This window comes from Embiotoca jacksoni, unplaced genomic scaffold (genome assembly GCF_022577435.1).
Source record: "Embiotoca jacksoni isolate LCO1_2020_lvr unplaced genomic scaffold, fEmbJac1.0.p SCAF_51, whole genome shotgun sequence".
In the NCBI taxonomy this organism is placed as follows: Eukaryota; Metazoa; Chordata; class Actinopteri; family Embiotocidae; genus Embiotoca; species Embiotoca jacksoni.
Window position 1 is genome coordinate 1,621,812 of NW_027185405.1, and position 27,698 is coordinate 1,649,509.

General features: G+C 43.8%; 2 protein-coding genes and 1 long non-coding RNA gene across 5 annotated transcripts in view; 1 reads left to right on the top strand and 2 right to left on the bottom strand.

Annotated features, from left to right (window-relative positions):
- dysf (dysferlin, limb girdle muscular dystrophy 2B (autosomal recessive)) overlaps positions 1–4,003 on the bottom strand; it is a 63,235-nt gene extending 59,232 nt beyond the window's left edge. For all 3 annotated transcript variants that reach the window (XM_069172103.1, XM_069172100.1, XM_069172099.1), the window contains exon 1: positions 3,753–4,003. In XM_069172103.1, the coding sequence (XP_069028204.1) occupies positions 3,753–3,840 (88 nt within the window). In that variant the 5' untranslated portion in view covers positions 3,841–4,003. The remainder of the gene's footprint in view (positions 1–3,752) is intronic.
- Positions 4,004–5,980: 1,977 nt separating this feature from the next.
- On the bottom strand, positions 5,981–27,469 carry LOC138211907 (zinc finger protein 638-like). The gene is made up of 28 exons (XM_069172098.1): positions 27,384–27,469; positions 23,196–25,590; positions 22,130–22,191; positions 21,703–21,741; positions 21,328–21,588; positions 20,554–21,140; positions 20,274–20,410; positions 19,962–20,096; positions 19,648–19,746; positions 19,372–19,433; positions 18,683–19,053; positions 18,167–18,322; positions 18,037–18,071; positions 17,621–17,785; positions 17,388–17,522; positions 17,261–17,299; positions 17,022–17,162; positions 16,412–16,500; positions 16,254–16,277; positions 15,588–16,071; positions 15,366–15,422; positions 12,961–15,195; positions 12,777–12,861; positions 11,065–11,175; positions 10,667–10,978; positions 10,289–10,405; positions 10,077–10,198; positions 5,981–6,224 (listed from the first exon to the last, which is right to left on the bottom strand). The coding sequence occupies exons 2-28, from the start codon at positions 25,404–25,406 to the stop codon at positions 6,138–6,140; spliced, it is 8,358 nt and encodes a 2,785-aa protein (XP_069028199.1). The 5' UTR covers positions 25,407–25,590; positions 27,384–27,469; the 3' UTR covers positions 5,981–6,137.
- Positions 8,737–9,585, top strand: LOC138211908 (uncharacterized). Its single transcript, XR_011179373.1, has 4 exons — positions 8,737–8,756; positions 8,849–8,940; positions 9,081–9,172; positions 9,533–9,585. It is a non-coding gene; the product is annotated as an uncharacterized lncRNA (long non-coding RNA).
- Positions 27,470–27,698: the final 229 nt, after the last annotated feature.

Here is a 27,698-nt window from a genome sequence, read left to right on the forward strand (position 1 = left end):
TTATTAGAAGGAGTCTGCAGGATCCAACATTCACATGGACTTCAGTTCCAGAACTTTCCATGGGTTTTATTTGGTGGTAGTTAAGGATTTAAGAGATGGGTCTGTCAATAAGACATGATCTTAATCAGTCAAAATGATCAATGAGGCCTGCTGCATGAAGTATTTAAATTAAAAATATCTACTTTCTCAAGACCAACTGTTTTCAAAAACCTCAATAGTTGCTTTTATACTCTGTGAATTTAAAAAGAGATTTTAAGACTTTAAGAGATTGATGTCAATCTTTATTTTAACACGTACAAATTTTAAGACACCTGAGTTGACCTTCGGGAGGCGGTGGCAAGGTCACAAACAATCTGAAAACAGACACACAAATACCGTTACGTGCAGTGTGAGACAGCGCCACCTGCAGGCATAAAGCAGGGCGCAACTGCACTTGTCAATTTGAGCAAATTTAAAACCCAAAAATACCCACAAAGAAAAGAAAGCAAAGAGTGAAGTACAGATTAAAGAAAACAGCAAAAAGAAGAAAAGATCAAACTTCTTGTGGAAAGTTTTCAGTAATAATGATTACCTTCAAACATCTGCAAACATCTGGTTAAAATCACCAATGCTTTCATAATTTCCCCTTAAAGCTCCCTTAAGTATTCACTATCTATTTGAAAAACAACACTGTTTAAAATCTATTATCATGGCTGGACCCGAACATGACGGACGGTTCCAGACGTCTTGTGCATCATATTAAACACACAGTGAAACAGCTCCATCACATCCTGAAAACGTTCTGACCTCAACTGGTGTTGGAAATAAAAGCTCAGCAGGATCGGAAGAAACCAGTTTGGAGAGAATTGATTTTCACAGTGACTCGGCCTCCATTTAATCTGATCGGTGTTCAGGCTTTGTAACCAATTATCTCTGCTGTAAATATATCATGAGCCTATTAACCGATCCAGCAGCACATGACATGCAGTGTTTTCCAGTCTGACCGAATGAGTTAAAAAAAACACGCAAAATCTGTCATTTTCAAAGTGTAAAGTTGAGGTTTAAATATGTCGGTACTTTCACACCTTCCTTGTTCGGTTCGGGACCTTTCCAGTTTGGTCCAACACTACATAATCCAATCTGCCCGTCCGTTAGCCTTTATGCTCCTTCAGCCTTTAAGTGTAATGAAATGAAAGAGATGATGCAGCAGTTTTCTCAGTGCAGACGCAGCAGAGACGGCGTTCGGCTTTCAGGAGATGAGCTAAAGCAGAGTGAAGATCAGATATCAGCCAGCGAGGAGACGCTGACAAAACCTGCCGAGGATATGAAGCTGTTCGGTGATGGTTTCATCAGGAAGCTGAAAGACCGCCGAAATGGAGGCTTTTCTACTTTAGCAGGCTCTTTAACCTGGAAATGAAGGGCGTGGTATTGCGCAATAGTGCTCAGGTTGGAGTGAATTATTTAATTTATACTACGGCTACGAATCCGCCATCAGAATTTGATTAAGTGACCACAAGTGAACAAAAGCTACATGTTCCTCTGAGAAACTGTTTTCTTTAAGCAAAAGAAAAGTTATCCCAACAAATGTGTTTAAATTAATCAAAAAACTTGTACTGCACGTTTAAGAGCAACACCATGTCTAAAAGAGAATACTCATTTCTGATTGGTTGAGCGGTTTCGTAGCCATGGCAACACTCGAACTCTTATGTCAACTCTCCAGAGAAAAAGACGTGAAGGCCGCATTCTGCGTGTCCGCAATTTCGTCATCGTTAATTGAGATTTAAACCGTAAACTCTGAGCTTAACCAATAAGGTTTAACAAGACTCAACCACAACCCAGAATATGGCTTTTAATTTGAAACCTATACAGGAAGTCGCAGCGTTCAGCCAACAGGTGGCGCCAACTCATCACGCGCTCTCTCACCCAGTCATTTCTAGTGGCGGTCCAGCACACAACAGAAGCACAACAACACACTCTGATTGGTCCCGGTGCAGAAAACAACCTTCAAAACAACCTTCACTCATGAAATTCATCAACCAGAATCACTGATCTGCTTCTTTCCGGCCCGGATCTTCACCCTTCAAGTGTCTGTTGGTGTGCCGACGTCCTGCAGCGCTCGGGCCTCTTTCACAGGGAAACTTTTGTGCACAGATTAAGTGTCATGAGTTCATGACACACTTACAAGAGAAAACTAAGATCCGTATCACAGCAAAGGTTCTGTATCGTATAGAAACGAATGACTTCAATGTGAACAGAGAAAGTCGAGGAATCACTAAAGTCTGGACAACGTGTTCCTGCTCCGAGCTAGAAAGAAGATTTTGAAGTATTTTACTGGATGAGGGAATAAATGGTTCATCTTTAGTAGATGTTTCCACTGGATCTACTCTGCTCACCTCTACTTGCTTTTAGTACCAGGATTTACCTTTGGTTTATCTTCTGGATTTAGTTTTTTTTACACTGCAGATTAGAGCTTTTAGTCTCAATGGAGGTAAAACCCAAAAATAGTCACAGGTACCGTCTGCGGATTCTGGACCGACTGACAGTTCACTTCACTCCCGTCCTCCTCTCCCCCCCGTCACCCTTTTCTTCCTCTCCGTCCTCCTCTCCCCCCCATCACCCTTTTCTTCCTCTCCGTCCTCCTCCCCCCATCACCCTTTTCTTCCTCTCCATCCTCCTCCCCCGTCCTCTCCGTCCTCCTCCCCCGTCACCCTTTTCTTCCTCTCCGTCCTCCTCCCCCCGTCCTCCTCCCCCCGTCACCCTTTTCTTCCTCTCCATCCTCCTCCCCCGTCACCCTTTTCTTCCTCTCCATCCTCCTCCCCCGTCCTCTCCGTCCTCCTCTCCCCCGTCACCCTTTTCTTCCTCTCCATCCTCCTCTCCCCCCCGTCACCCTTTTCTTCCTCTCCGTCCTCCTCTCCCCCCGTCACCCTTTTCTTCCTCTCCATCCTCCTCCCCCCGTCCTCTCCGTCCTCCTCTCCCCCCCCGTCACCCTTTTCTTCCTCTCCGTCCTCCTCTCCCCCCGTCACCCTTTTCTTCCTCTCCGTCCTCCTCTCCCCCCGTCACCCTTTTCTTCCTCTCCGTCCTCCTCTCCCCCCCTGTCACCCTTTTCTTCCTCTCCATCCTCCTCCCCCCGTCCTCTCCGTCCTCCTCTCCCCCCCGTCACCCTTTTCTTCCTCCGCCCCGCCCGACGAAAAGACGACGGACGCAGGTTTTCCCAATAATAACCTCTCAACTGTTATCTTCGATGGCATCCCAGTCAAACAGTTTCCACTTTCATCCTTAAATTGGTTTAGTTTTTTCTTCTTTGTATTGCTGTCGTTGTGTTCACTGACATATTGTATTCCCTTAACTGGTAAATGATCTTCACTTGTTTGGCTCCTTTTGACCTTTGCAGTCTCGGAACAATTTCCAGTTAACGAACCATCGGTGGCACGGCTGCTGTGCTTTATGGCCACTTTGGGGTTCAGTGTCATGCTCAAAGACACTCCGGCATGTGGACCGGAGGACCCGAGGATTGGACCGCCAACCTTATGACAACCGGCTCTCCCATCTGAGCCACACCCTTTACCCTATTCTTAGCCATCACTACTGAGTGCCTAACATCAACCCTCACACTGACTGGAACCTAAAAACCAAGTCTTTACCATTAAACCTGACCTTTGGAGGAAACTGGTCCTCGCCAAGATATTTGTACAAGTATATATACACACACACACACACACACGCACACACACACACACACACACACACGCACACACACACACACACCTCCATACCTTCATAGGTGACGCTGCAGTAGGCATCGCTGACGTCGTCATCCGGCGTTACTAGACGCTCCGCACACAGAATAAACACACGCAGCATGGCTCAAAACACACAGCAGAGCTCGGCCACTCCGAGGTCCATATATAGGCGTCGGTATATATCCAGGAAGAAGCCTTAGAATGAGGAGAGATCCACAACAGTGAGAGAGAATGAGAGACAGGACAAATAAGGACTGAGAGAACGAGTGGTGGAGCTGCAGCTCTCAGCTGTCTGACCCCCCCCCCCCCACACACACAAGCATGGTGCACTGGCTGACTCATGCACACACACACACACTGTCCCTTCAATCACCACTGGCTTAAAGGGGCAGTAACTAACACACACACACACACACACACACACACACACACACACACACAGTGGCCTTTATTTTCGGGTCAGACATGCTTGCACACAATCAACTATCCAAGCTCTGCCAACTCAAACCAGCTCACGTGAGGAGCTCAAAAATCTGCTTGTTGGTTCAGATTTTGGCGATAATATAAACAGGGCGGGCAGAAAAACTGTAAGAGCTGGTTATGATGTGAAGATCTTCTCCTGGAAGTGTTTCACTGAGTTATGAACCATCATGAACCTGATGAGTTGAAGATGCTTCATGTCACCGAGTTCAACACAGTCTCGGCCTCACATGAACGAGGGTTTAAACCACAAAAACAAAGACTTCTCGTGCTAGTTTTAGATCTGTTTTTTTTATACTTTTATACAAACCAATGAGCCAAGGTTTTACTTATTACAAAGAAACTACTGATGCGCACAGTTTATTGCTTGCACAATGTAAGGCATTGTCTGCATGCTGAGGAAGAACACAATGAGCTGGAACATTTGGGATCGCTCTCTGATAAACTTCTGACAATTGAGCAGATAAGAGGAACCTTTGGAGTCAACAGGTGCAGCACATGAGAAAGTGTAGGTTTTCCTCCCCTTTAGGGCGCTGTCTCCTGTCACTGGCGGAAGCGAAACGAAGCGGCGCGGAAGTGAGACCAGCCTACGCACCAATGAAGGGAGAGCCAAGTCTAAACCACGCCTCCCCACCTTTTTATGACTGTGGTTTTCTGAACAGAAAAGATGCTACAGTACATGCTGATGTCGATTCTCTAATGCTTAAATAAATTGCTGAACTGAGAAATAACAATTCTCTTGGACTCTCTTCGTAAATCAACGAACGCGCTGACACTAGCGAGAAAAACTGTTCATGTTGAGTATCGGGGGGGGGGGGGGGGGGGGGTCGGCCGTGAGCAGACATGGTGGGGGGAAGGGGAGGGGGGGTTTCTGTTGCTCCTCTATTTATAGTAAGACCTAATGGGCTGCAATGGGGTCATCTACACATTCAGGAAGGAGTGTGTGTGAAAGTATGTTTACTTCTGTGGGGGGAGATAAAAATAAGAAGTGTGTGTGTGTGTGTGTGTGTGTGTGTGTGTGTGTGTACCTGCAAACTAAAGCTGGACAATGCGTCCATATGAACCATGACGTGACTAAATTAGTATCTCTATGTGCCATAAGCAGTGGGAGGATATAGTAGAGACCAGGTGGACTTTTGCAAAACCAAAAAACCAGAGTAAGCAGAGTGCTGATTTTCTTTAACGTAACATCGTGAGGTCCTGCTGCTGTCTGACCGGCAGCGAGCCTGCAAAACGCAAGACGAGAGGAGTGACAAACAAAACCATCAATTTACACATTATATCAGCAAAAACTGTGGCAGTCAAAAAATGGGTAACTCCACGTATTTAAAGGTAATTAAAAAATAATGTTTTGTTGATATGTATCCAGCTCACATTAACTCGTTAACGTCAAGTACGCGTTAGATGTTTTAACCACTAACCTGCTGACTTAAGAAAATTCACTGCAGTAAAACGCGTCTATAAATTTGAATGAGGCTTTTAGATTAGCGAAGCAATGTAACACTCACCGACAAAACCAAACTTTTCAAACGAAAGGAAAATGTGATGATATGGAAGCAAACTCCCTACAAGGCCGCCAACTGAGAAAAAGCTTCAACAGCTTGACCGAGAATTTAATTTCTCTCTGAATTTCTCGCTGCAATTAGAACAATAAATGAACGGAGTTGTTGTGTTTTACAGTTGGTGCGTGATGGTACCCTCTTCAGGTTTGAGAAGGTAGCAAAGCTGTGGAGTGAAAAACAAAACTTACAGAAGAGGAAGAAGCTACAACTCACATGAAAAAAGGTATCAGACAGAAATTAGTTTATTTTCTAAGCCACTATAAACCATGATGGTTTATTAAACATATATAATTGTGAAGTTAACATCTCTACATTGGTTCGACACAGTCATTTCATTCATCCAGTTTTTTTACATTTAAAAAACAATAATCAGAAGTTAAAGTCGCGATGAATCCGAAACAGATTCTTCAGAATTTTGCGTCGACGTTCTTGAAGGTTTCTGTTGAAGCTTCTGGTAATGTTTCTGAAAGAGGAAGGAGGTAGAAAACAAACAATGTGAGGAAAAGCAGGTGTTTGTGTGTGTTTAATGTTGTGTAGGTGTTTGTGTTTAATGTTGTGTAGGTGTTTGTGTTTAATGTTGTGTAGGTGTTTGTGTTTAATGTTGTGTAGGTGTTTGTGTTTAATGTTGTGTAGGTGTTTGTGTTTAATGTTGTGTAGGTGTTTGTGTTTAATGTTGTGTAGGTGTTTGTGTTTAATGTTGTGTAGGTGTTTGTTTAATGTTGTGTAGGTGTTTGTGTTTAATGTTGTGTAGGTGTTTGTGTTTAATGTTGTGTAGGTGTTTGTGTTTAATGTTGTGTAGGTGTTTGTGTTTAATGTTGTGTAGGTGTTTGTGTTTAATGTTGTGTAGGTGTTTGTGTTTAATGTTATGTAGGTGTTTGTTTAATGTTGTGTAGGTGTTTGTGTTTAATGTTGTGTAGGTGTTTGTGTTTAATGTTGTGTAGGTGTTTGTGTTTAATGTTGTGTAGGTGTTTGTGTTTAATGTTACGTAGGTGTTTGTGTTTAATGTTGTGTAGGTGTTTGTGTTTAATGTTGTGTAGGTGTTTGTGTTTAATGTTGTGTAGGTGTTTGTGTTTAATGTTGTGTAGGTGTTTGTGTTTAATGTTGTGTAGGTGTGTGTTTAATGTTGTGTAGGTGTTTGTGTTTAATGTTGTGTAGGTGTTTGTTTAATGTTGTGTAGGTGTGTGTGTTTAATGTTGTGTAGGTGTGTGTGTTTAATGTTGTGTAGGTGTTTGTGTTTAATGTTGTGTAGGTGTTTGTGTTTAATGTTGTGTAGGTGTTTGTGTTTAATGTTGTGTAGGTGTTTGTTTAATGTTGTGTAGGTGTTTGTGTTTAATGTTGTGTAGGTGTTTGTGTTTAATGTTGTGTAGGTGTTTGTGTTTAATGTTGTGTAGGTGTTTGTTTAATGTTGTGTAGGTGTTTGTGTTTAATGTTGTGTAGGTGTTTGTGTTTAATGTTGTGTAGGCGTTTGTGTTTAATGTTGTGTAGGCGTTTGTGTTTAATGTTGTGTAGGTGTTTGTGTTTAATGTTATGTAGGTGTTTGTTTAATGTTGTGTAGGTGTTTGTGTTTAATGTTGTGTAGGTGTTTGTGTTTAATGTTATGTAGGTGTTTGTTTAATGTTATGTAGGTGTTTGTGTTTAATGTTGTGTAGGTGTTTGTGTTTAATGTTATGTAGGTGTTTGTTTAATGTTGTGTAGGTGTTTGTGTTTAATGTTGTGTAGGTGTTTGTTTAATGTTATGTAGGTGTTTGTGTTTAATGTTGTGTAGGTGTTTGTTTAATGTTGTGTAGGTGTTTGTGTTTAATGTTGTGTAGGTGTTTGTGTTTAATGTTGTGTAGGTGTTTGTGTTTAATGTTGTGTAGGTGTTTGTTTAATGTTGTGTAGGTGTTTGTGTTTAATGTTGTGTAGGTGTTTGTGTTTAATGTTATGTAGGTGTTTGTTTAATGTTGTGTAGGTGTTTGTGTTTAATGTTGTGTAGGTGTTTGTTTAATGTTGTGTAGGTGTTTGTGTTTAATGTTGTGTAGGTGTTTGTGTTTAATGTTGTGTAGGTGTTTGTGTTTAATGTTGTGTAGGTGTTTGTTTAATGTTGTGTAGGTGTTTGTGTTTAATGTTGTGTAGGTGTTTGTTTAATGTTGTGTAGGTGTTTGTGTTTAATGTTATGTAGGTGTTTGTTTAATGTTGTGTAGGTGTTTGTGTTTAATGTTGTGTAGGTGTTTGTTTAATGTTATGTAGGTGTTTGTGTTTAATGTTGTGTAGGTGTTTGTGTTTAATGTTATGTAGGTGTTTGTTTAATGTTGTGTAGGTGTTTGTGTTTAATGTTGTGTAGGTGTTTGTTTAATGTTGTGTAGGTGTTTGTGTTTAATGTTGTGTAGGTGTTTGTTTAATGTTATGTAGGTGTTTGTGTTTAATGTTGTGTAGGTGTTTGTGTTTAATGTTGTGTAGGTGTTTGTGTTTAATGTTGTGTAGGTGTTTGTGTTTAATGTTGTGTAGGTGTGTGTTTAATGTTATGTAGGTGTTTGTTTAATGTTGTGTAGGTGTTTGTGTTTAATGTTGTGTAGGTGTTTGTTTAATGTTATGTAGGTGTTTGTGTTTAATGTTGTGTAGGTGTTTGTGTTTAATGTTGTGTAGGTGTTTGTGTTTAATGTTGTGTAGGTGTTTGTGTTTAATGTTGTGTAGGTGTTTGTTTAATGTTGTGTAGGTGTTTGTGTTTAATGTTGTGTAGGTGTTTGTTTAATGTTGTGTAGGTGTTTGTGTTTAATGTTGTGTAGGTGTTTGTTTAATGTTATGTAGGTGTTTGTGTTTAATGTTGTGTAGGTGTTTGTGTTTAATGTTGTGTAGGTGTTTGTTTAATGTTGTGTAGGTGTTTGTGTTTAATGTTATGTAGGTGTTTGTTTAATGTTGTGTAGGTGTTTGTGTTTAATGTTATGTAGGTGTTTGTTTAATGTTGTGTAGGTGTTTGTTTAATGTTGTGTAGGTGTTTGTGTTTAATGTTGTGTAGGTGTTTGTTTAATGTTGTGTAGGTGTTTGTGTTTAATGTTGTGTAGGTGTTTGTTTAATGTTATGTAGGTGTTTGTGTTTAATGTTATGTAGGTGTTTGTTTAATGTTGTGTAGGTGTTTGTGTTTAATGTTGTGTAGGTGTTTGTTTAATGTTGTGTAGGTGTTTGTGTTTAATGTTGTGTAGGTGTTTGTTTAATGTTATGTAGGTGTTTGTGTTTAATGTTGTGTAGGTGTTTGTGTTTAATGTTGTGTAGGTGTTTGTGTTTAATGTTGTGTAGGTGTTTGTGTTTAATGTTGTGTAGGTGTTTGTTTAATGTTGTGTAGGTGTTTGTGTTTAATGTTATGTAGGTGTTTGTTTAATGTTATGTAGGTGTTTGTGTTTAATGTTGTGTAGGTGTTTGTTTAATGTTGTGTAGGTGTTTGTGTTTAATGTTGTGTAGGTGTTTGTGTTTAATGTTGTGTAGGTGTTTGTGTTTAATGTTATGTAGGTGTTTGTGTTTAATGTTGTGTAGGTGTTTGTGTTTAATGTTGTGTAGGTGTTTGTGTTTAATGTTGTGTAGGTGTGTGTTTAATGTTGTGTAGGTGTGTGTTTAATGTTGTGTAGGTGTTTGTGTTTAATGTTGTGTAGGTGTTTGTGTGTGTTTAATGTTGTGTAGGTGTTTGTGTTTAATGTTGTGTAGGTGTTTGTGTTTAATGTTGTGTAGGTGTTTGTGTTTAATGTTGTGTAGGTGTTTGTGTTTAATGTTGTGTAGGTGTTTGTGTTTAATGTTGTGTAGGTGTTTGTGTTTAATGTTGTGTAGGTGTGTGTTTAATGTTGTGTAGGTGTTTGTGTTTAATGTTGTGTAGGTTTTTGTGTGTGTTTAATGTTGTGTAGGTGTTTGTGTTTAATGTTGTGTAGGTGTTTGTGTTTAATGTTGTGTAGGTGTTTGTGTTTAATGTTGTGTAGGTGTTTGTGTTTAATGTTGTGTAGGTGTTTGTGTTTAATGTTGTGTAGGTGTGTGTTTAATGTTGTGTAGGTGTGTGTTTAATGTTGTGTAGGTGTGTGTTTAATGTTGTGTAGGTGTGTGTTTAATGTTGTGTAGGTGTGTGTTTAATGTTGTGTAGGTGTTTGTGTTTAATGTTGTGTAGGTGTGTGTTTAATGTTGTGTAGGTGTTTGTGTTTAATGTTGTGTAGGCGTTTGTGTTTAATGTTGTGTAGGTGTGTGTTTAATGTTGTGTAGGTGTTTAATGTTGTGTAGGTGTTTGTGTTTAATGTTGTGTAGGTGTTTGTGTTTAATGTTGTGTAGGTGTTTGTTTAATGTTGTGTAGGTGTTTGTGTACCTGCAGGTTGTCGTAGTGTCTCTGGCTGCTGCAGTGGAGGTCCTTAGCGGTGCTCTCGTTCAGGTAGAAAACCGAGCACAGACTACAGAAATACCCCCATCTACCGGCCACGAACTCCTGACCTGAAGAGAAGCAGCGACAGCAATATGAGGGAAGTCATAAAACATTCAATAATAAAGTTTTTGTTTGTATGATGTGTCTGAGTCTCTCACCGAGGGGGCTGTTGGGGACGAACGGCGGCAGTTTGAAATCGGCAGCGACACAAGGAGACTGAGACCGAGATCGCTTCGCTTCAGGTCCAACAAGCTCCGCCCCCCGTTTACAGACGACTGCAGAAGACAGAAGGATTCAATAAATCATTTGAGGAAACTTTCGTTAACCGATTCCTTCATTTTCTAAGCAAAAATTCAAAATGTTCTCTTGATAAAGCTTCTCAAATGGCTTAAATCACTTTGTGCCAAAGTTCCTCGAGCCGTTCCAGAGACGTTGTTTTTATGAGTTTGGACGAACGGTTCGATGGATGGACGACTGAAAAACATCCATTTTAATGGTCTAGATAAAAGCTTGGTGTAAATCCTAGCTCCCTGTACCTCTAGTGTCGCTCCATCCCTCCTTCTCCTCCTCTCCTTCCTCCACACATCCTTCCAGTGTCTGGTTCTCGGGACACTCGGGCTGCTGCTGCTGCCCAGAAGAGTCCACACGGAGGTCGGCCTGGTTCTCTGCTTCGACCTCGGTCCTGTGGAGGTCCGGCTGCTCGTCACTCGGCGCTGCCGACGGGTCTTTGTCCACTGAAGAGGAGGAATCGAGTGAAACAGGAGCTTCCTTATCTTCTTCTTCTTCTTCTTCTTCTTCTTCTTCCTCGTCAGCTGCGCTCACTTTTTTCCCTCTCGTAGATTTTCTCGCTGCAATTAGAACAATAAATGAACGGAGTTGTTGTGTTTTACAGTTGGTGCGTGATGGTGCTGCAGATGCAGCAGCGTTTAGTTACCGGGGGTCTTTCTGGGTCTCCTCTTGGGTCGGCCTTTCGTCCTGGTCGTTACCACTTCCTTTTCCTCCTCCTCTCCCACCTCCTCTACCGTCACAGAGTTCACGCTCTCCTCTAAAACCAGAAAACAGACTCACATCTCAATATTACATAATAGCACAATACCCATGAGCCTCAGCTGCCATTCACCTGAAATGACTTCAAATGTGAACTGTTTTCTCAATAAAACCTGGTACTGATAGAACAAATAACAAGCAGTGATGTACGGGCCCTCGCACTCCAGCGCGCCGCCTCCCCGACATGCAGCGCGCGAGGGACCACGTATCCCCGCTTCTCGCAAAACAGGTATATAATGCAATAAGCACTGCAATAAGACTGTACAATAACTCACCTCTGGCAAAATCCATCACACAACAATAGCACTGTTGTCTGTGTTTCTTGGTTGTTTGTATATAAAATATATATATATATATATATATATATATATATATATATATATATACACTGTACTGTATATACTGTGCATTTTATATTTAATATTTTTTACTGTTATTTTATTGCTTTTTATTATTTTGTTTTCCTGTATGCTGCTGTCGCGAAAAAAATTTACCCTTGGGAATTAATAAAGTAACTACCTAACCTAATGTATGGTCTCACCACGCCGGATGTATGTCGCACGTTTTGTGAGGTTTCAAGCATCCGTTGACCTTAAACATCAACTTCCTGTGTCACGGCGAGGGAGCCGTTTGGCCACGCCCACTCGCAAAACACATCAGATGTATCGTCTCACCAAGCTGGATGTATGTCAAACGTTTCGTGAGGTTTCAAGCATCTTTTGACCTTAAACATCAACTTCCTGTGTCACGGCGAGACATCAAACTTTGCCGCATCGTCACGGCGACACCCATTAACAAAGTCAAACGAATGTCTCAATATATCATCAACTACATGTTTCGGTTATTGTGACACGACTTTAGGTTCATGGGATCAACCAGCTCGACGTAGAATGTGAAAGTATGAAAATTGTCATTTCCAGTGGCCAACAGGGGGCGCTACGGCTATGAGCGAATATTACCCCACAGGGGTCTTCAGGGCGGGGCTGTTATCATACCTGTGATGTTTGGAGAAGGTCGGTCCATGTACATAAGATTTAAAGCAACTCGTAGTTTCATGGCGAGACGCTCAAAATGGCCGCCTCTTACGGGCACACACATCGATGAAAACGAATTATTTTAAGAAGATTTAATCCCAAACATGTTTTCTATCCATAGAAACTAAATTCAAGTCGGTCTGACAAAATCCCTCGGAGGAGTTCGACAAAGTACAACGTGTCAGAATTGCCCAAAATGGCGACTAAAATCAAAATGGTGGACTTCCTGCCGAGTTGACGTAACGGTGCAATGTAACTTTTTTGTGCGTCCAGGTGTGATACACGTGTCCACCGGATTTCATGAATTTAGGTAAATGTGGCCGCCGGGGCATCTCTGTAGGGGGCGCTCTCGAGCCGTTTGGCCGCGCCCACTCGAGACTCCACTAGAATACTAAATTTTTCGCCGGTATACAAATGTGTTTCCACTTTCATGAGTTTTTGAATATGATAAAGCCTCCAAAAAGGAAAATCACTTTACGTAAGAAGAAGAACGACCAACATCTCGGTGCTCGGGCCCTAAAAAGTCATTTTGAACCTTCAAGAAATCTTTCCATTCATCATTCACCTGCGTCTTCTTCATGTTTGCGTTTAGCAGATCTCGTGCTTTTCTCAGCTTCCTCTTCGTCCGGGTTGTCTTCAGTCGCCGAAGTCTGAAAACAGACGCACGAGATCTTCAGCATCAATTATCTGGACAACATTTACCCACGAAAGAGAAACAGATGCTGCAGGTGATTGAATCTCAACCTCACCGTTGGGTTTAAGGAGTCCGCTGATTGGCTCTCCCGGCTGAATGGGCGGACCTCCGCGGTGATTTGCTCCGCGTTTTCTTCCTCCTCCTTTTTGACCGTCTCGTCCAGAGACGCCATCTCGGACGTCCTTTCGTTCATTTCTGTGCCGGACCCTTCAGCAGCAGACGAATCATCAGTTTGCTTCTCTACATTTTCCGCTTTCTGATGCCGACTTTCCTTCTCGACGTCTTCGTGTTCGGACGTTTCCGAAGCCGCGGTGCCACGTGTTAGCGCGTCTTCCTTTTTAACTGCCGCCTCGTCTTTCACCGTCCTTTCGCCGGACACTTCCGTTTCTTTCATCTCCTCTTTAGTTTGAGTGTTTCCGTGAGAATCTATAATCTGAAACATCAGCTCTTCCTTCTCATTCTTGGGTGAAGTGCTGCTTTTCATTGTTTTTCCATCCTCAGCTTTAGAAAGCGTTGCGTTCCTGGTGCTCTTGGACCGGTCTGTGGGAGGCTGGTCGTCAACCGTCTCGTCCTCAACAGAGTCCAGAATCTGATACATTGCTTCTTCTTCCTCGGACACTTTACCGGACGTGTCCTCCTTCTTCGATGCTATGGTTTGTTTTTTAGTCGTCATGCCTTTCTTCAGTCTTCCTCTTCTTGGTTTTTCTATTGTTGCGGGCTCATCGTCCTCCACAGAGTCTAATATTTCATTGGCCGCCTCCACCTTTGTTGGTGTGCCGTCTTTTGGAGATTTTTTCTCTGCGGTCTTTGGAGTTTTCTCCTGGTTTAGTTCGGGGTGCCTCCTTGTCGGGGTTTCGTCTTTCTTCATTTTCTCATTCGAAGCATCTTTCTTGGTCGTTCTTTCCCGTCTTCCTCTGGTAGATCTCGTGGTGACGGTCGGTTCGTCTGTGGCGACCTCGTCCTCGACGGAGTCTAAAATCTCATAAGTAGCCTCCTCTTCATCACCCGGTTTTTCAGACACTTCTGTGAGATTCAGAGTCCTTTTATCCTCTTTGTTTCCTCGGACAGTTCTTCTTCGACTTGACCTTTCTGTGGCGGCAGCATCTTGAACCGGTTCGTCTTCAAAAGAACCTACGAGCACCTCAGTGTCCTCTTCACTCTTTTTGTCTTTCTGAGATGTTCTGGTCCTCGGGCAACTCTTCCTGTTTGGTCTGTCGTCGCTCTTCTTGGTTCCTTTTTCTTTCACGTCCTCAGGCAGCTGCTTTACTGCAGAAGCTTCATCTTCAACCAGATGACCGTCCTCTTGAACTGTAGCTGCTTGGTCTTGTGTAACACCGTCTCGCACTTGGAAAGAAGCGTCCATTTCACTGGACTCCTGTTTGTCTTCATCGTCAACACTGTCCAAGACCTGCGAGCCTCCTTCATTCAAACTCTGGCCTCTCTCAGGTTCAAGTCTTTCAGTGTTGCCATCTTGGTTCCCATCATTCATCTTTTCCTTCATTTGATCATTGAGTGAATCAAGGATTTGATCATTTTCATTGTCCTGTGTGTGTTTGGCAATATCTTCCTTTTCCTTTCCTTTGTTTTTCTTCATCTCCTTGAGTGTCTGGTCCTTAAGATCAATCTCCAGACTCTGTGCAGGTGGATTCATTTCTGATAATGTTTCTGTTTTCGTCTCTGACTCAACAGTTTTTGCAGCAATGCGCTCTGCTGACACCTTGTGGTCAGACTTTGTCACTGCACTCTCTGCGGGCTTTGCTTCTCTCTGGGAGTGCTGAGTCTCCACTGATGTCTGGACGGCTTCGGCCGATGCCACCTTTGACGAGCGGGTCCTACAACCTGAGGATGAAGTATGCGATGCTCTGACAGGAGACTTGGTCTTGCTCGGATGTGTTTTTTGTCCGGGGGAGGAAGAAGTTTCAACAGACAGAGGAGAGGAGGCGGCAGAGGTCTTACTGACTCCAGCAGAGGATGAGGGTTTGGTTTGGGAGTCGGTGGGTTCAGATGAGTCTTTATGCTGTGACACAGAGGTCGAGCTGCTTTTCACGGAGGCCCTAGTGGACTTAGATGGGCAAGAGGAGGAGGATGAAGAAGAAGAAGAAGAAGAGGCTGAACTCTTGGAGTCTTTCGACGACCTTGTTGAGATCCGTTTGCCAGCAGATTCTCTTTTTCCACTGGAGGACTGCTGAGATGAAGATGAGCTTTGGTGTACCACGTCTTCAGTGTCATCGCAAATTTCATCAACAGTGACAAAGTCCTCCAAGTTGAAATTGCTAAAATCTTGTTGACCCTGTACGGAGAGCAAAGAACAATCTCTGAAGCAGAATAACTACAGTTGTTTATGGGAGGCAAATTCTACAAAATATCACCGTCAGCGGCTGGAAGTCTGATTTCATAAGTGTAGAAAAATGTTTGAAGTGAGGATTGGGAGGATTAGGAGGGAAAACCCCACACATTTACCTTTCTCTTTTCTTTATCCTGTACATTTCTGGAGGTTGTGTTGCTTTTGCTGAGGTTCTAAAAAAAACAAATATAAAAAAATAGAGAATCAGCTTTTATGGATTATTACTATTCCATATCAGTATCATTCATTTGTAAAATGTGCCGTAGCAAGAATGTTATTTTTAAAAAATGTTTTTGAGAGCGATTCAGCTGCTGAAGGAGATTGAAGGCAGACCTCACCTCTTTGCTCTGAGTCCTGCCTCCCCGTGTGAGCCTGTGCTGGTGAACCGCTTCTGCAATGCTTTTCAAAATGTCCTCGTTGATGTGAGGAAGCTCCGCAGCCTTTTCCTCCAACTTGACCTGACCAGCAGCTGACAGAGCAAAGCTGGAGGCAGCAGGGACGGTGTTTCCATCAGCGGCGGTGACTGAAGTTGTCGGTGAGTCATCTTTCACTACTTCTGCTTCCTTTACATCCACACTTTGTTTAGGAGCCGTGGTGGAGTCCGCGGCGATATCAGCTCCCGGTGTCGTTGCTGTGTCACTTGGTCCGGCTGTTGAGGATTCAGAAATGTTGGATCCAGCAGAAGGTGCTGGTTCAGCAGGAGCTCCGGTTTGCAAAGCAGGTAGAGCCTCATTTTCAGAAGGTTCAGAGGAAGGCTGCACTTCACATGCAAGTTGTATTGTTGGCTCACTGTCTTGTAGACGCCGTTTCAGACTCTTCAAACTGAAATTAAAAGCAGAAACACATTGTTAGTTCCCAGTTAAAACTAGATTGTTCTCATAAAATGGTTCTCTGCATTCAAGCGTGACCTCGTGGGTCGCAGCACTCATCACGCTGATTAGAGACGTGAATTTGCAAACATAGTTTCACTCTGAACTTGAGAGAGAACAAAGAGAGACACTCACGTTTCAATACGTTGAACTTTACTCCTGCAGAGTAGAAAAAAGAAGTTGGACAGATAAATAATAAAAACAGAGGAAGCTCACTTTCATAAAAACTAAGTGGGGAACTACTTTTGCGAGAAACTATCTCATCATTTATCTCTAATTTTGGAAACTCGTACCAAGCTTCGTTCGTAGATACAAAGTTGGGTGAGCCAGTGTTCTCCACCAGTTGTGTTACACCACTGGATTCACTCATCTCAATGCATATCTGAGGTAGAAAGACAGACATGGAAGAAAAAAAAAAAATGAAGACAATGACAAAAGAAATGCAACAAACCAGAAGAATCCTGATTTCTTGAGTTATTTTCAATAGCGAACCAAATTACATGACAAATCCTTTTAATAGCATGCAGAATGAATTCTAACACCTCTGTCAGGACCGTGCTGCTCGACATATCTCAGCAGACTGGTGGGAATAATTAAGTCTAAAATCAGTTATCAATTACAGGATTTTGTTTAATGTCACATTTTTGTATATTACATTATATCTGTTGGATATAATAATAACAATTAATAGTAATGTAATAAAATAAATTGACGTGACCGGGACCACGTTTAGTGTCAGATAACTGATAGCTGGTTGAAGCAAAGAAAATATTATTAACTATTTTTTTCTATGACATAATTTTTTTGATAAATAGCAGAATTTAGAAAACCCGCAGAATTTCTGACGAGTCCGTTCACTGCACACTTAAATGTGAAAAATGTAACGTGTTCGTATCGTCGTACCCTGTTGGCGAGCGGCAGGAAGCTGACAAAGGGAGCGATGGACGCCACCACCTTCACGACCAGCATGACGAGGTTCACGGACGCCTCGGAGATCTCCACGCACAGCAGCCGCTCCTCCAGAGACTCTCGCTCGGAAACATGCTGAGAAATAATCAACGGTTGGTGTTTGTGATCAGGGAATCCAAAAGAAAGCTGCTTTTTACTTGACAACAGGTATAAAAAGGTGGTTAATAACTCACAGCGTTGCTCCATTTCATCAGAGACCTGTACATGACGTCCTGCAGAAACATTACAACACATGGACTTTCAGTTTTTTTAAAGTACAAATACGATGATATTCTGACGATATTTCCACGGTTTCTATACCTCACTGGATCCAGGATGCATGTCCTCTAAGACCAAGTGGACTTTAAGCGTGCAGCCTCTGACAGAAACAGGATTTCTGATGTGATCTCGGACAAAATCGCAGCACACGTCCCAGCTGCTGAAATACACAAAGGCCTGGAGGAAGGAGAGGAAACATCAAGGAAAAGTGTCACGACGGTTGAATTCAAGTCAAAAAAAACGTACTTAATACAATTGAGTCTTTGCCTCCTTACCCTCCTCTGCAGTGTCAGGACCGTCACGTTGTAGTACAGAGACTGAAGAGTCTGGTTGGGGAAATAACGCCACACCAGCTTAGCCACGTCCTCGTATTTGTAGTTTCCGTCTGGCAGACCGGTCAGCATGACCGTGTTGAACGCAGAAGCTCGATGGTGGGCTTTCTGATTGGACGCAAGGGTCAACGTCAAAAGTTAAAGACTGGACTTTAGGAAGTATGGCATTCAGTATTTGGATCTGGTGATTTGGATCCACTCCACAATGGAATAGGTTCTTCTCTAAACCGTGCTACACTCTTCCACCAAGTTTTTATAAAAATTGGGCCGATAGTTTGTCTGTAATTCTGCTGACAAACAACAACACAACCTCATGGGGGGAGGTAAGAAATTAAAACTGAAATGAAAAATGGGCTCACCTCAATGTCCTCTGTTCCCCCGACCGTCAGATAATCTAGGAGTCCAACGAACAGTCAATTAATCACAGTCACTTATTGTCAACATGTTATTTTTTAGCAGTTAAACTCGGTTTCCAGATTTGACTCCTACCGGGGATGTTGAAACAAGGAGACATGGTGGAGAACATGAAGGGGGCGGTTGTCATGGGAACCCAAAATGGTGAATCGCTGCCCTGCGGAATGTCAGATTTTGTTGTTGGAACGATCTCCTCGCTGTCCGGCAGAGACGTTTCTGCCAGTGGTGGAGCTGCACCAACAAAATACAAGGAAAGCATTTTAGAAAAGTAATAAAACTGATGTTTTTAAACACAAAATCCACAAGGAAATAAATTCAGCCCTGGATTTAAATCCCAGTGCACGGCACATTTTTACAAGTGCACCCTGAATGACAGGCACACAGACGACCGGTCAAAGGTCTGGACGCTCCGGCAGCACACTGTGGACCGCTCAAGCACGGTGGCTTCACCGAGTAGAACCGGAACCGGTAGAACTGTGACACCGCCACGATGTTGAATGGATCCCGATATATCGCCTTGGCAGTGTGAAACACAGGGAAATAGGAATTATGATCAAGTGCAGAGATTTATACATTTCTTGTATTACTAACCGATTTCTTCTTGATGCAGGTGCTTTTGGATCACCTCCCCGTCCGTCAGAGCAGCTGTTGACTCCGTTTCAGCAGCGTCTTCGGTCGACTGCTTTTCTGCACCTTCGGACTTCTTGGACTCTGAGAGCGTCGAACCTTCTTTTTGCACCGCGGCCGATTTCACGTCCTCTTTTGCATCCACGCCGCCTGTTTTTGCCGTTTTGAGTTCCTGCTTGGTTGAGATCTTTTTCAATTTCAAAACCAAGACTTTTGCTTTGGTGACATCTTTGGCTGCCATGGATGAAGGCATTTTGAGCGGAGGGTGAACAACCTTTTCAGTGGACGTGGATTCAAGCGTTTCAGGTGTGGAGACGCTGGACGTGTCCAGTTTTCTGTGAAAAAGAGAGTTAGAAGAAGAGTGTTTTGATATTTTCTTCACTGTAAGATGACACTATTCTTCAAAGGTTTTACGAACCACGAGAAAAGTGTAATCTACTTCTAAAACAAAATTGTATGACAAATATTTTGGGACTGTATATTTTTGGCCTCCAGTCAATATAACAAGAATGGTACATTTTGCAATTGAAAATCTCAAAATGTTTCACCCACTGGGGACACAGAAATGAAAAATGAATGATAAGATTTTGTCAAAAACAAGATGAAACCTCCACCACTGTTAATAAGAGTAATCCATGTGAAATAGATCTTACTCCTGAGGAAGCTTCTCTTGCTCCTTTGCAACAGCTGGAAGAGGCTTCTGAGAAACAGCATCCTGTAAACGAGACTTATTTTTAGATGAATTTGATTATTGACAGTGTGACCACACAACAGCAGCAGCAGCAGTTCATGTTAAGTCAGTTGTGGATGAATTTGTTGGCACCCTTTTTTTCTGTTTTTGTGTAAGGGTACCAACAAATTTATCCACGACTGCATGTACTGCATATTTCCCAGGGACAGACACAGAAAGACAGAAAAAGGTTTAATACCTTGTCTTTGACAACAGTCACAGGCATTCCCTTGATGTCGAGGCTCTTTTTGCTCTTCAGTTTCTCAGCATCTTCCTCTTTCTCGAAACACACCTTTGCCTACATGTGCACATAAGCTTTGGATTACTACAACTCCCCGGACCTTTCAGTAGGCCTGAATGGTTTAAAGATTGCCTTGTTAGTGATATTCATGATGTTCCTACAGAGATACTCGAGATAAAGGCATCCTACAAAAGGGCAAAACTTATCATGTTAAAGTGAAGACTTAGAATGTGTATAATGCATTTAGAAACACACTCTGTCTCTATACGTACCTCTTTTCTCGACCGATACACTACAACTGACTTGGTTTTCCCAAAGTGCTCCACAGCGGAAATCACGTCACCGTGAGAGAGACTACTATTAATCCCTTGTAGCATCACTTCGGTCGCAGATGAAGATTTACTAGTCTGAGCAAAATAAAAGAGACAAAAACACAAACTTAGACCAAATGTAAACTTTGCCATGATAAGACGACTGGAACTGTTTTCTTAAAATGGCCACAAAAGGGGAGGAGGAAAGAAATCCTCAAATGTCTGTTGGCAAATGTTCCCGATAAATGAACACTAATTATTGGAGGAACTTGCCTCAGTGTCGGAGGAGGGCGACGAAGTGGCATCACAGGACGCTGATGATTTCATCTTGGCCAACTCGGCCAGTAAGGCAGGAGCCAGAGTTTTCACCACGGCCTCCAGGTCAGACTGTTTTGACAGAGACTGGACAGCTAGAGAGACAGAGACACCAAAGAGAGTCAACGTTGGTAAATATGACCAATTACAGAACTACAGAGAGAAACTACTGGGACACAATTTTGACAATAAATCAAACATATCTTACATTTTGAAGGTTGAAGAATGTTTTTCAAACCTGGTGTTTCCATCAGTTTCTTGGCCAGTCGCTCGGCGCTGTTCGACCTCTTTCGTTGAGGACTCGACCTCTCGGTGGACGAGCGTTTCTCATCTCTCGTCCTCGGTGAGGACCGTTTCTCATCTCTCCTCCTCGGTGAGGACCGTCGCTCCCGGCTCCTCCCCGGCGACGGTCGTTTCCCATCGCTCCTCCCCGACGACGGTCGTTTCCCATCGCTCCTCCCCGGCGACGGTCGTTTCCCATCGCTCCTCCCCGGCGACGATCGTTTCCCATCGCTCCTCCCCGGCGACGGTCGTTTCCCATCGCTCCTCCCCGGCGACGATCGTTTCCCATCGCTCCTCCCCGGCGACGGTCGTTTCCCATCGCTCCTCCCCGGCGACGGTCGTTTCCCATCGCTCCTCCCCGGCGACGGTCGTTTCCCATCCCTCATCCTCGGCGACGGTCGTTTCCCATCCCTCCCCCTCGGCGACGATCGCTTCTCATCCCTCCTCCTCGGCGACGATTGTTTCTCGCGGCTCCTCGAACGTGATCGATGACGGGAGGAAGAAGAGGGGTCGTATTGGGCAGACTGAGACTGAGACCGAGACCTAATGCAAGCATGGACAAAATAAATGGCAAAACAATATTTACCAGCAATATTTCTGATACAAAAAGAGAGCATTGATGTGAATGTTTTAATATTCTGCAGGAACATACTTTGTCATTTCATAATCTATTGGTGAGTGTATCTCATAGGTTTGGTTGGTATTTCTCATTTATGTACGTGTGACATACCTGCGACTGTATCTGGAGCTGAGCGGTGATCTTGATGGGCTTCTCCGTTTGTCCCTTTTACAAGCTGACCGGTGGTGGCGACTGGGGCTGTCAGTGTTGGAAGAGGACCGGCTACTCCGTTTGACCCTGCAACCCTCCGAGCTGTAGTCGTGGCAGGGGCTGTGAGAGCGAGAACGGCTCTCATGCCTGGTCTTTTGTTGACGATGCTGGGAAGTCTGGGTGGAAGTTGAGGGTGAGGGCTTGGCATTGTTACCTGAAGCTCTAAAAAAATGAACAATAAAAGCCCAGATGAATAATAGTAACAGAAAGCTTGCAAAGACCAGGAGGGCACCGGTTCAAAGCTGCTGTCGTTTATCTCAAGATGAGGAAATTTACCTTGACAATGGTACAACCTCACCATCCCACTCTGGGTACCTGGAAAAAAAATGCAACCGCATAAATTAAAACAGCAACAAAAGCCGAGGAGTTCTGCATTTAGGTTGAAGCAATTGTACGGTTTCAGCAGACTATAACAACAGAGGAAGGTACCTCAAGGAACCAATTCACAAAGAATTCATCAACCATAAAAGAAGTTCCACTGGCATCCCAACAAATGGAAGTTCAAGCTACATGGCTCATTGCTCATGTTCATGCTCTACTTCTGCAGATTGTTGAGTTGCTTTACATCAGGAACAGACAATCTAAAGGCAGAAGTTCAAGCACTAGAAATTCTTGTTCTGTCCGGGAGTCCCCAGGGGTGCCGCCCAGAAGATAGTAATTATCAACCAACGAGTCTCAGCATCAAAATCTTTGAAAGACTGACCGTGTGCGGAGGAGTTTGCAGTTCTCAAGGTGAAGGCTGGTATTCTGGTGGGCGATCCAATCCTGGTAGGCGGAGCAACATACAAACGTTTAAATCGGCCTCATTGGCATCACGAATTTAAATCAACTTCAATGGCTCATCTGCCATTTTTGTGATTGTTTCGCAACAGGTTTTTAATCAAACTTCTCGGCAATTTTAAAAGTTCATTAGATATTGAAAAGGTATTTCCCCTGACAAGTTAGAAGCGCGGTCACATTAAGCTCAAACTGAGCTTGTATGATGGACTATAAGCAAAACAAGCTTATAAGCAAAACAAGCTTATAAGCGTGTAATAAGCAAATTCCTTTAGTCACATTCAAATTAGTTGACAGCATGAGCTTAAGGGTAAAGAGTCTTGATCATGAAATATAACAAATACAGCAGTCACACTGTTGGGAACAACAACAACAACAAATGAATAAATAAAAAGGTCTTCTTGGGCTCTGGATTCTGCCATTATTGGCTCGTCTGTCTTGCGTGGCACCAAAAGTTTCCTGAAGATGGTGAAGGTCATCTCGGCAGAGGGGAGGTTTGGAACAAGACAAAAAGACAGAACCTGAAACAATCGCAAAAGGAGTGGGAGGTGGGAAGAGGTGGGAATTGGGGAAAACGGGAGGCTGGTGGTTCTTCTCCGAGGAGCCAAAGGAAGGAAAAACAGCAAAGGGAGACGGCCAAAAACCAACTAATAAAGAATAATATCCCACCCTGCTGCTTGCGTGGTGCATAAAGTATGATGGTGGCTCGTATTTGTACGAGCAAATTACATTAACACATGAAAAATGGGAGTTCGGCAGATTCTTCCTCGTCACAACCGTTGACTCAACTTTCAACAATCGACTCAAAAGTTGGATTCTCATTTTATATCATGTCATAAATATGTATAATAAATATTACCCTTGGAGCTTTTTTAAAATGAAAAACCTTTTAGTGCTTTCAAATTACAAAAAAAAAAAAAAAAATCATTGAGAAATTTATGACATTTAATTAAAGATCTCAGTGAGAGATCCGAGTGCCGTCTTCCACTCACCTTGATATGAGAACACACTTTGTTACATAGTGAACAGGTGTGCGGAAACACTCTCGGTGTCGTTGCAGCGTAGTCGTGCATCATGGACGGCACCGGCACATTCTTGGAGACCGGCACCGTGTTCGGCCGCTGCATTTCAAGAAAGTTCATCAGGCCGGGATATGATGTAAGTGGAGCTCGAGGAAGAACGATGGGGCGAGGACCACCGGGGAGAAACATTGGATGGAGACCGGGACGTGAGGCTGCGATGTTGGCCATGTAGGGAAGTGGATGAACTGGTTTTGCGGCAGACAACATTTGCAGCAAAGCTTGTTCCAACTGTGGTACTGGCTGCTTCTGCATCGCATGCGTCGTCTGTTGCTGCTGCTTCGGCATGTTTTGCTGCATCTGTTGCTGCTGCGTCTGCTGCTGCATCATTTGCTGCTGCGTCTGCATCATTTGCTGCGTCTGCCGCTGCGCCTGTTGCTGCGTCTGTTGCTGCTGCATCATTTGCTGCGTCTGCCGCTGCGCCTGTTGCTGCGTCTGTTGCTGCTGCATCATTTGCTGCGTCTGTTGCTGCGTCTGCCGCTGCGTCTGCCGCTGCGTCTGCCGCTGCATCTGCCGCTGCGTCTGCCGCTGCGTCTGCCGCTGGTGCATCCTTTGCTGCTGCGTATGCCGCTGCTGTGTCTGCTCCTGCTGCTTTTTCATTGGCTCAGCAAACCTTGACTCTTGTCCATGACTTTTAGTCTTATCCTTGGTGTAACTGGTAACCTTACTGTCATAGAGCACGACGCCCTGTCGGCCAGATTGCAAACCACCAACTATGGTGCACGACGGTTGGGTTTTTGACGTGGACTGTCCATCGGGCTCCGGTCCTTTCGAAGGAAGGAGTTTGGAGACTTCAGGCTTGAGAAGTCTCATGTCCGTGTCTATCTTTGACAGAGACAAAGAGGTGAGGATTGATTGTAACGTCTGGTTTGGTTGGGTCTGCGATCGTTTGGATGGATCGCCGCTTGGAGGAGCCACAGAACTTTGTATTGAACTGTACGGAGAGCTGAAACTGGTAACCGAGCCGCCCTGGTCACGTGACGAACCCAAAGCACTGCTCTTCACCTCCGTCAGACTTTGTTGCAGTGGTTCTCTGCTCCGGCTGCTGCTGTCATAAGTGTCCATCGGCAACATACTTCTACTTCCACCACTGTTGGCTCGACTCCCACCGGTCCTTCCTATCTCATCCCCAACTCCTCCAGTGTATTTGCTAGTATGTCCGTAGTCAATCACTTTACTTGGTTGGAGAATCGCCGTCGATATTTCATCCTGGCTCATCCCTGCCCGTCCAGAACCACTGAATATGTCCATTCCACTCAGACTTGTGGGGGGTTTGGGTTCTGGGTAGGGTTTGGACTGCACTTCAGTTGCAGCGTTTTTGGTCTTCAGAACGCGGATCTGGCGCAAGATGAAAGGCAGGTTGTCAGGTGTGATCTGGTCTTCAGGGAAAGAGATGAGATGCTGCAAGTCCTCTTTTTCAAGTCCAAAGTGCAGAAGGATGTTAGAAGCCGATTCCTCAGTGTGCTTAGGACGACTGGAGTCGGCAGCCGGAGGTTTTTCTGGCTCTTGATAGGAATAATCACCTAAACCCGGAATGGATTGCATATCACGTTGTCTTTCCCCGGAGGCACTAAACCTACCGTCACCACCGCTTGGAAAGCTCGATGAAGCAGACGATGAATAGAATTTCGAGGAATCGTCCTCGGTTGTCCTTTTGTAGTTTGGCAACCAGTCCGAGGAGCTACCGCCCCTTTCAACATCATAGTATCGGTGTGGTTGAGAGGCCGACGACATCGGATAGGAGGTCGCCCCGGCGGTGGAAGAAGGAAACGTGTCTCTTTGGGTGCTGGTAAAGGGAGAGCCCTGGCCGACAGGCTGATGCCTCACCTCCTCCCTGGCTCTGCTAATATGCATGTCGACAGACCTCTCTATGTCTTTGTCCGTTATGGCTCTACTCTGTTGGGGCGCGTAGTTCATCGGCAGATCCAGCAGTGATGGGATTGTTCCCCCAGAGTTGGCCGGAGGTGCAGAGGAAACTCCAGCAACGTTGAAGCTGGAGGCGGGACCAAAGTGTTGAGAAGTCCTCCGAGGGTCCCGATCTGCCTGAACTCTGGAGAGTCCAGACTGTTGCTGGGTGGAACTTTGGTTCCCAGGGACGTAGGGGTTGTACAGGGGATGGGACATGGTGTTAGCGATCTTCAGAAGATTCAGGAGATGGATGGCCGCAGCGGTCGGGGACGCGGGCGTCGTGGGTACGTACGGAGAAGAAGTGCTGGAAGAAGAGCTCCCCGCGAGCCCTCCTACTAGGGGGCTCGATAGGGGCCCGGGAGCAGGAGATGGGGCACAACTCTTCAAAAGCAATGAAAAGCTGAAAAGTAAAAAAACAAAAACAACAACAAAGAAAGAAAGAGGTTATTTAACAGGACGAGGCGTCAGCTTCTCCGAAGGGTGAAACCCATCGTCTGGCAGGTCTCGTCTTGATTTTCCCACCGCGGTGCCTTCGGGCAGGTGTTCATTCCTTCAATATCACTTCCTGGACTTCACTTGCAAAAACACAACACAGGTGGCAAAACCATAAAAGGACAAATAAGAGAGAGAAAACAGGGAACAATGAAAACAGAGACAAACTCATGTTTTTCTGTGACCAGTGGATGGACGAGTAAAGTGCAAAATTTACCATCAATTTCCATTTCAGAAAATCACAATAAATAAGTTTGCATAATGCTGGTGGTGAAAGGGAGTCGAACTAAACAGACCCTCCAGGATATCGCAACCACGCAATCGCAATTATTAACGCAAATTAGGGATAAGTGAAGTTAGACACACTCGAGGCCGGTTGGTCTGGGTGTGTGCAGCTGATGTAAATATGCCTCAAGACAGCCGGTTGTTGATGGAGCTCCAGAGATGTACAACGAGACGGGGATTGAAAAAAAAATGGTCTTCTTACGGATATCAAGACTTCAAATAAAACACCAGAAAAGTTCAAAGTAGGGCACCTTTAATATCAACAGTACTTAAATCAACTTCATCACAACAGTCGGATACTTTATATGGATATAATTGGAAATTAGAGGACTTCTACACGGACCGATAGCGTGCTGACCTCAACGTGGTTCGCCCTGTCACAATCATGACAATTAAGTTAACGATAAATTGTCATACAATGAGCAACTTATTTGTCTTTCGTTCATTTTTGCGCCACTATTATAGTAAACGCCTGAATAATATCGTAGTAATAGACAAACACCTTATGAAGAAGAGACATTTATTGGTTGTGGCCGTCGGCCTTGTAACTATCCGCGACGTTAGTTGAACAGATAAAAAGTAATACATTTTTTTTTTTAAAAAAAAGGTTAAACAGTTAACAAACACGTGAACAGTTGGTGGCGCTAAATCTCCACTGGCGTCCCAGCACCAGAGGAAGTTGGACGAGATGACGTCATTCACCGGCCGAAACCTCGAACATGGGAAAAACCGGTTGAAAATTCAGACAATTGTTGGTTTCATCCAGCTGCTTTTTTTTTTTTTTTTTTTTTGTAAAATATGAAATGGAGGTGATTCTGATAATTATGGAGGGCGATGACAACGATGCTCAAATAATTGCAAATCAGTGAATTATGAAGTGACAGCTGACTTCCAGATGAAGTGTTTGTTGTTGGCAGCCAGAGGGTTTCACAGCAATGAAACACAAACCCAGCAAAGCTTTACGGAAATACAACACATTTAAAAAAAAAAAAAATAAATAAATAAACAAAAGGGAACAAAATCTGTAAAAAAAATAAAATAAAATAAAAAAATCTTTAAAATAATCGCGAATTGGCTTCATGAGAAAATGAGTGTAACGTCACGACCTCTTATAATATATTATATATATATATGATGTGTAAATGTTAGGAAATGTGCTTGACGCATATAACACCCCTGAGAGACGTTTTTTCTTCGTTTAACAAAAGGACACAAGCGGGAAAACACCAACCAGTGAGCCGAGGACTGGACCGTGTTCACGGCCGTGCTAGCCGTCGGCGGGCCCGTTTCTAAACTGACGGTAAAGGACGGTTGTAGGTCGACAAGCACCGAGAACAGCGACTGGAAATAAAAGTCCGCAGCTCTGTGTTGTTGTTGTTGTTGTTGTTGTTTTAACAGCAACGTTTAGTTACGTACCGTTCGTTGCTCGCGTGTTGCTTCGACTCAAACTCGGGTTTCTCTTCTTCGCCGTTAGCTTCTTCAGCTGGCGACCGGAGGCTCGTGAAGCGCGCGTCACCTGACTTGGAACTGCGCGGCTTCCGGTTTTGGACGGCGAGCCTTCAAAGTAAAAGCACGAAGGTTGAGAGAATGAACGAGCCCTCTGCCGTGTTCAAATGAGTTGACCGATTGCAGTGGTAAAAGAGGGGGAAAGTTGTTATCCTTTTTTTATTTATTTATTTATTTATTTTTTTTTTAAGGGGGAATATTAATCTCTTTGGAGCTCTCAAGTGA

Excerpts from the sequence above, each read along its gene's own strand:
- LOC138211907 (XM_069172098.1), bottom strand. The coding sequence starts at position 25,406 with ATGTCCCATCCCCTGTACAACCCCTACGTCCCTGGGAACCAAAGTTCC. Across the intron at positions 21,141-21,327 it reads AGCTCCAGATACAGTCGCAG|GTCTCGGTCTCAGTCTCAGT; the intron begins GTATGTCACACG and ends TGCTTGCATTAG. Across the intron at positions 20,411-20,553 it reads GAAACTGATGGAAACACCAG|CTGTCCAGTCTCTGTCAAAA; the intron begins GTTTGAAAAACA and ends CTGTCTCTCTAG.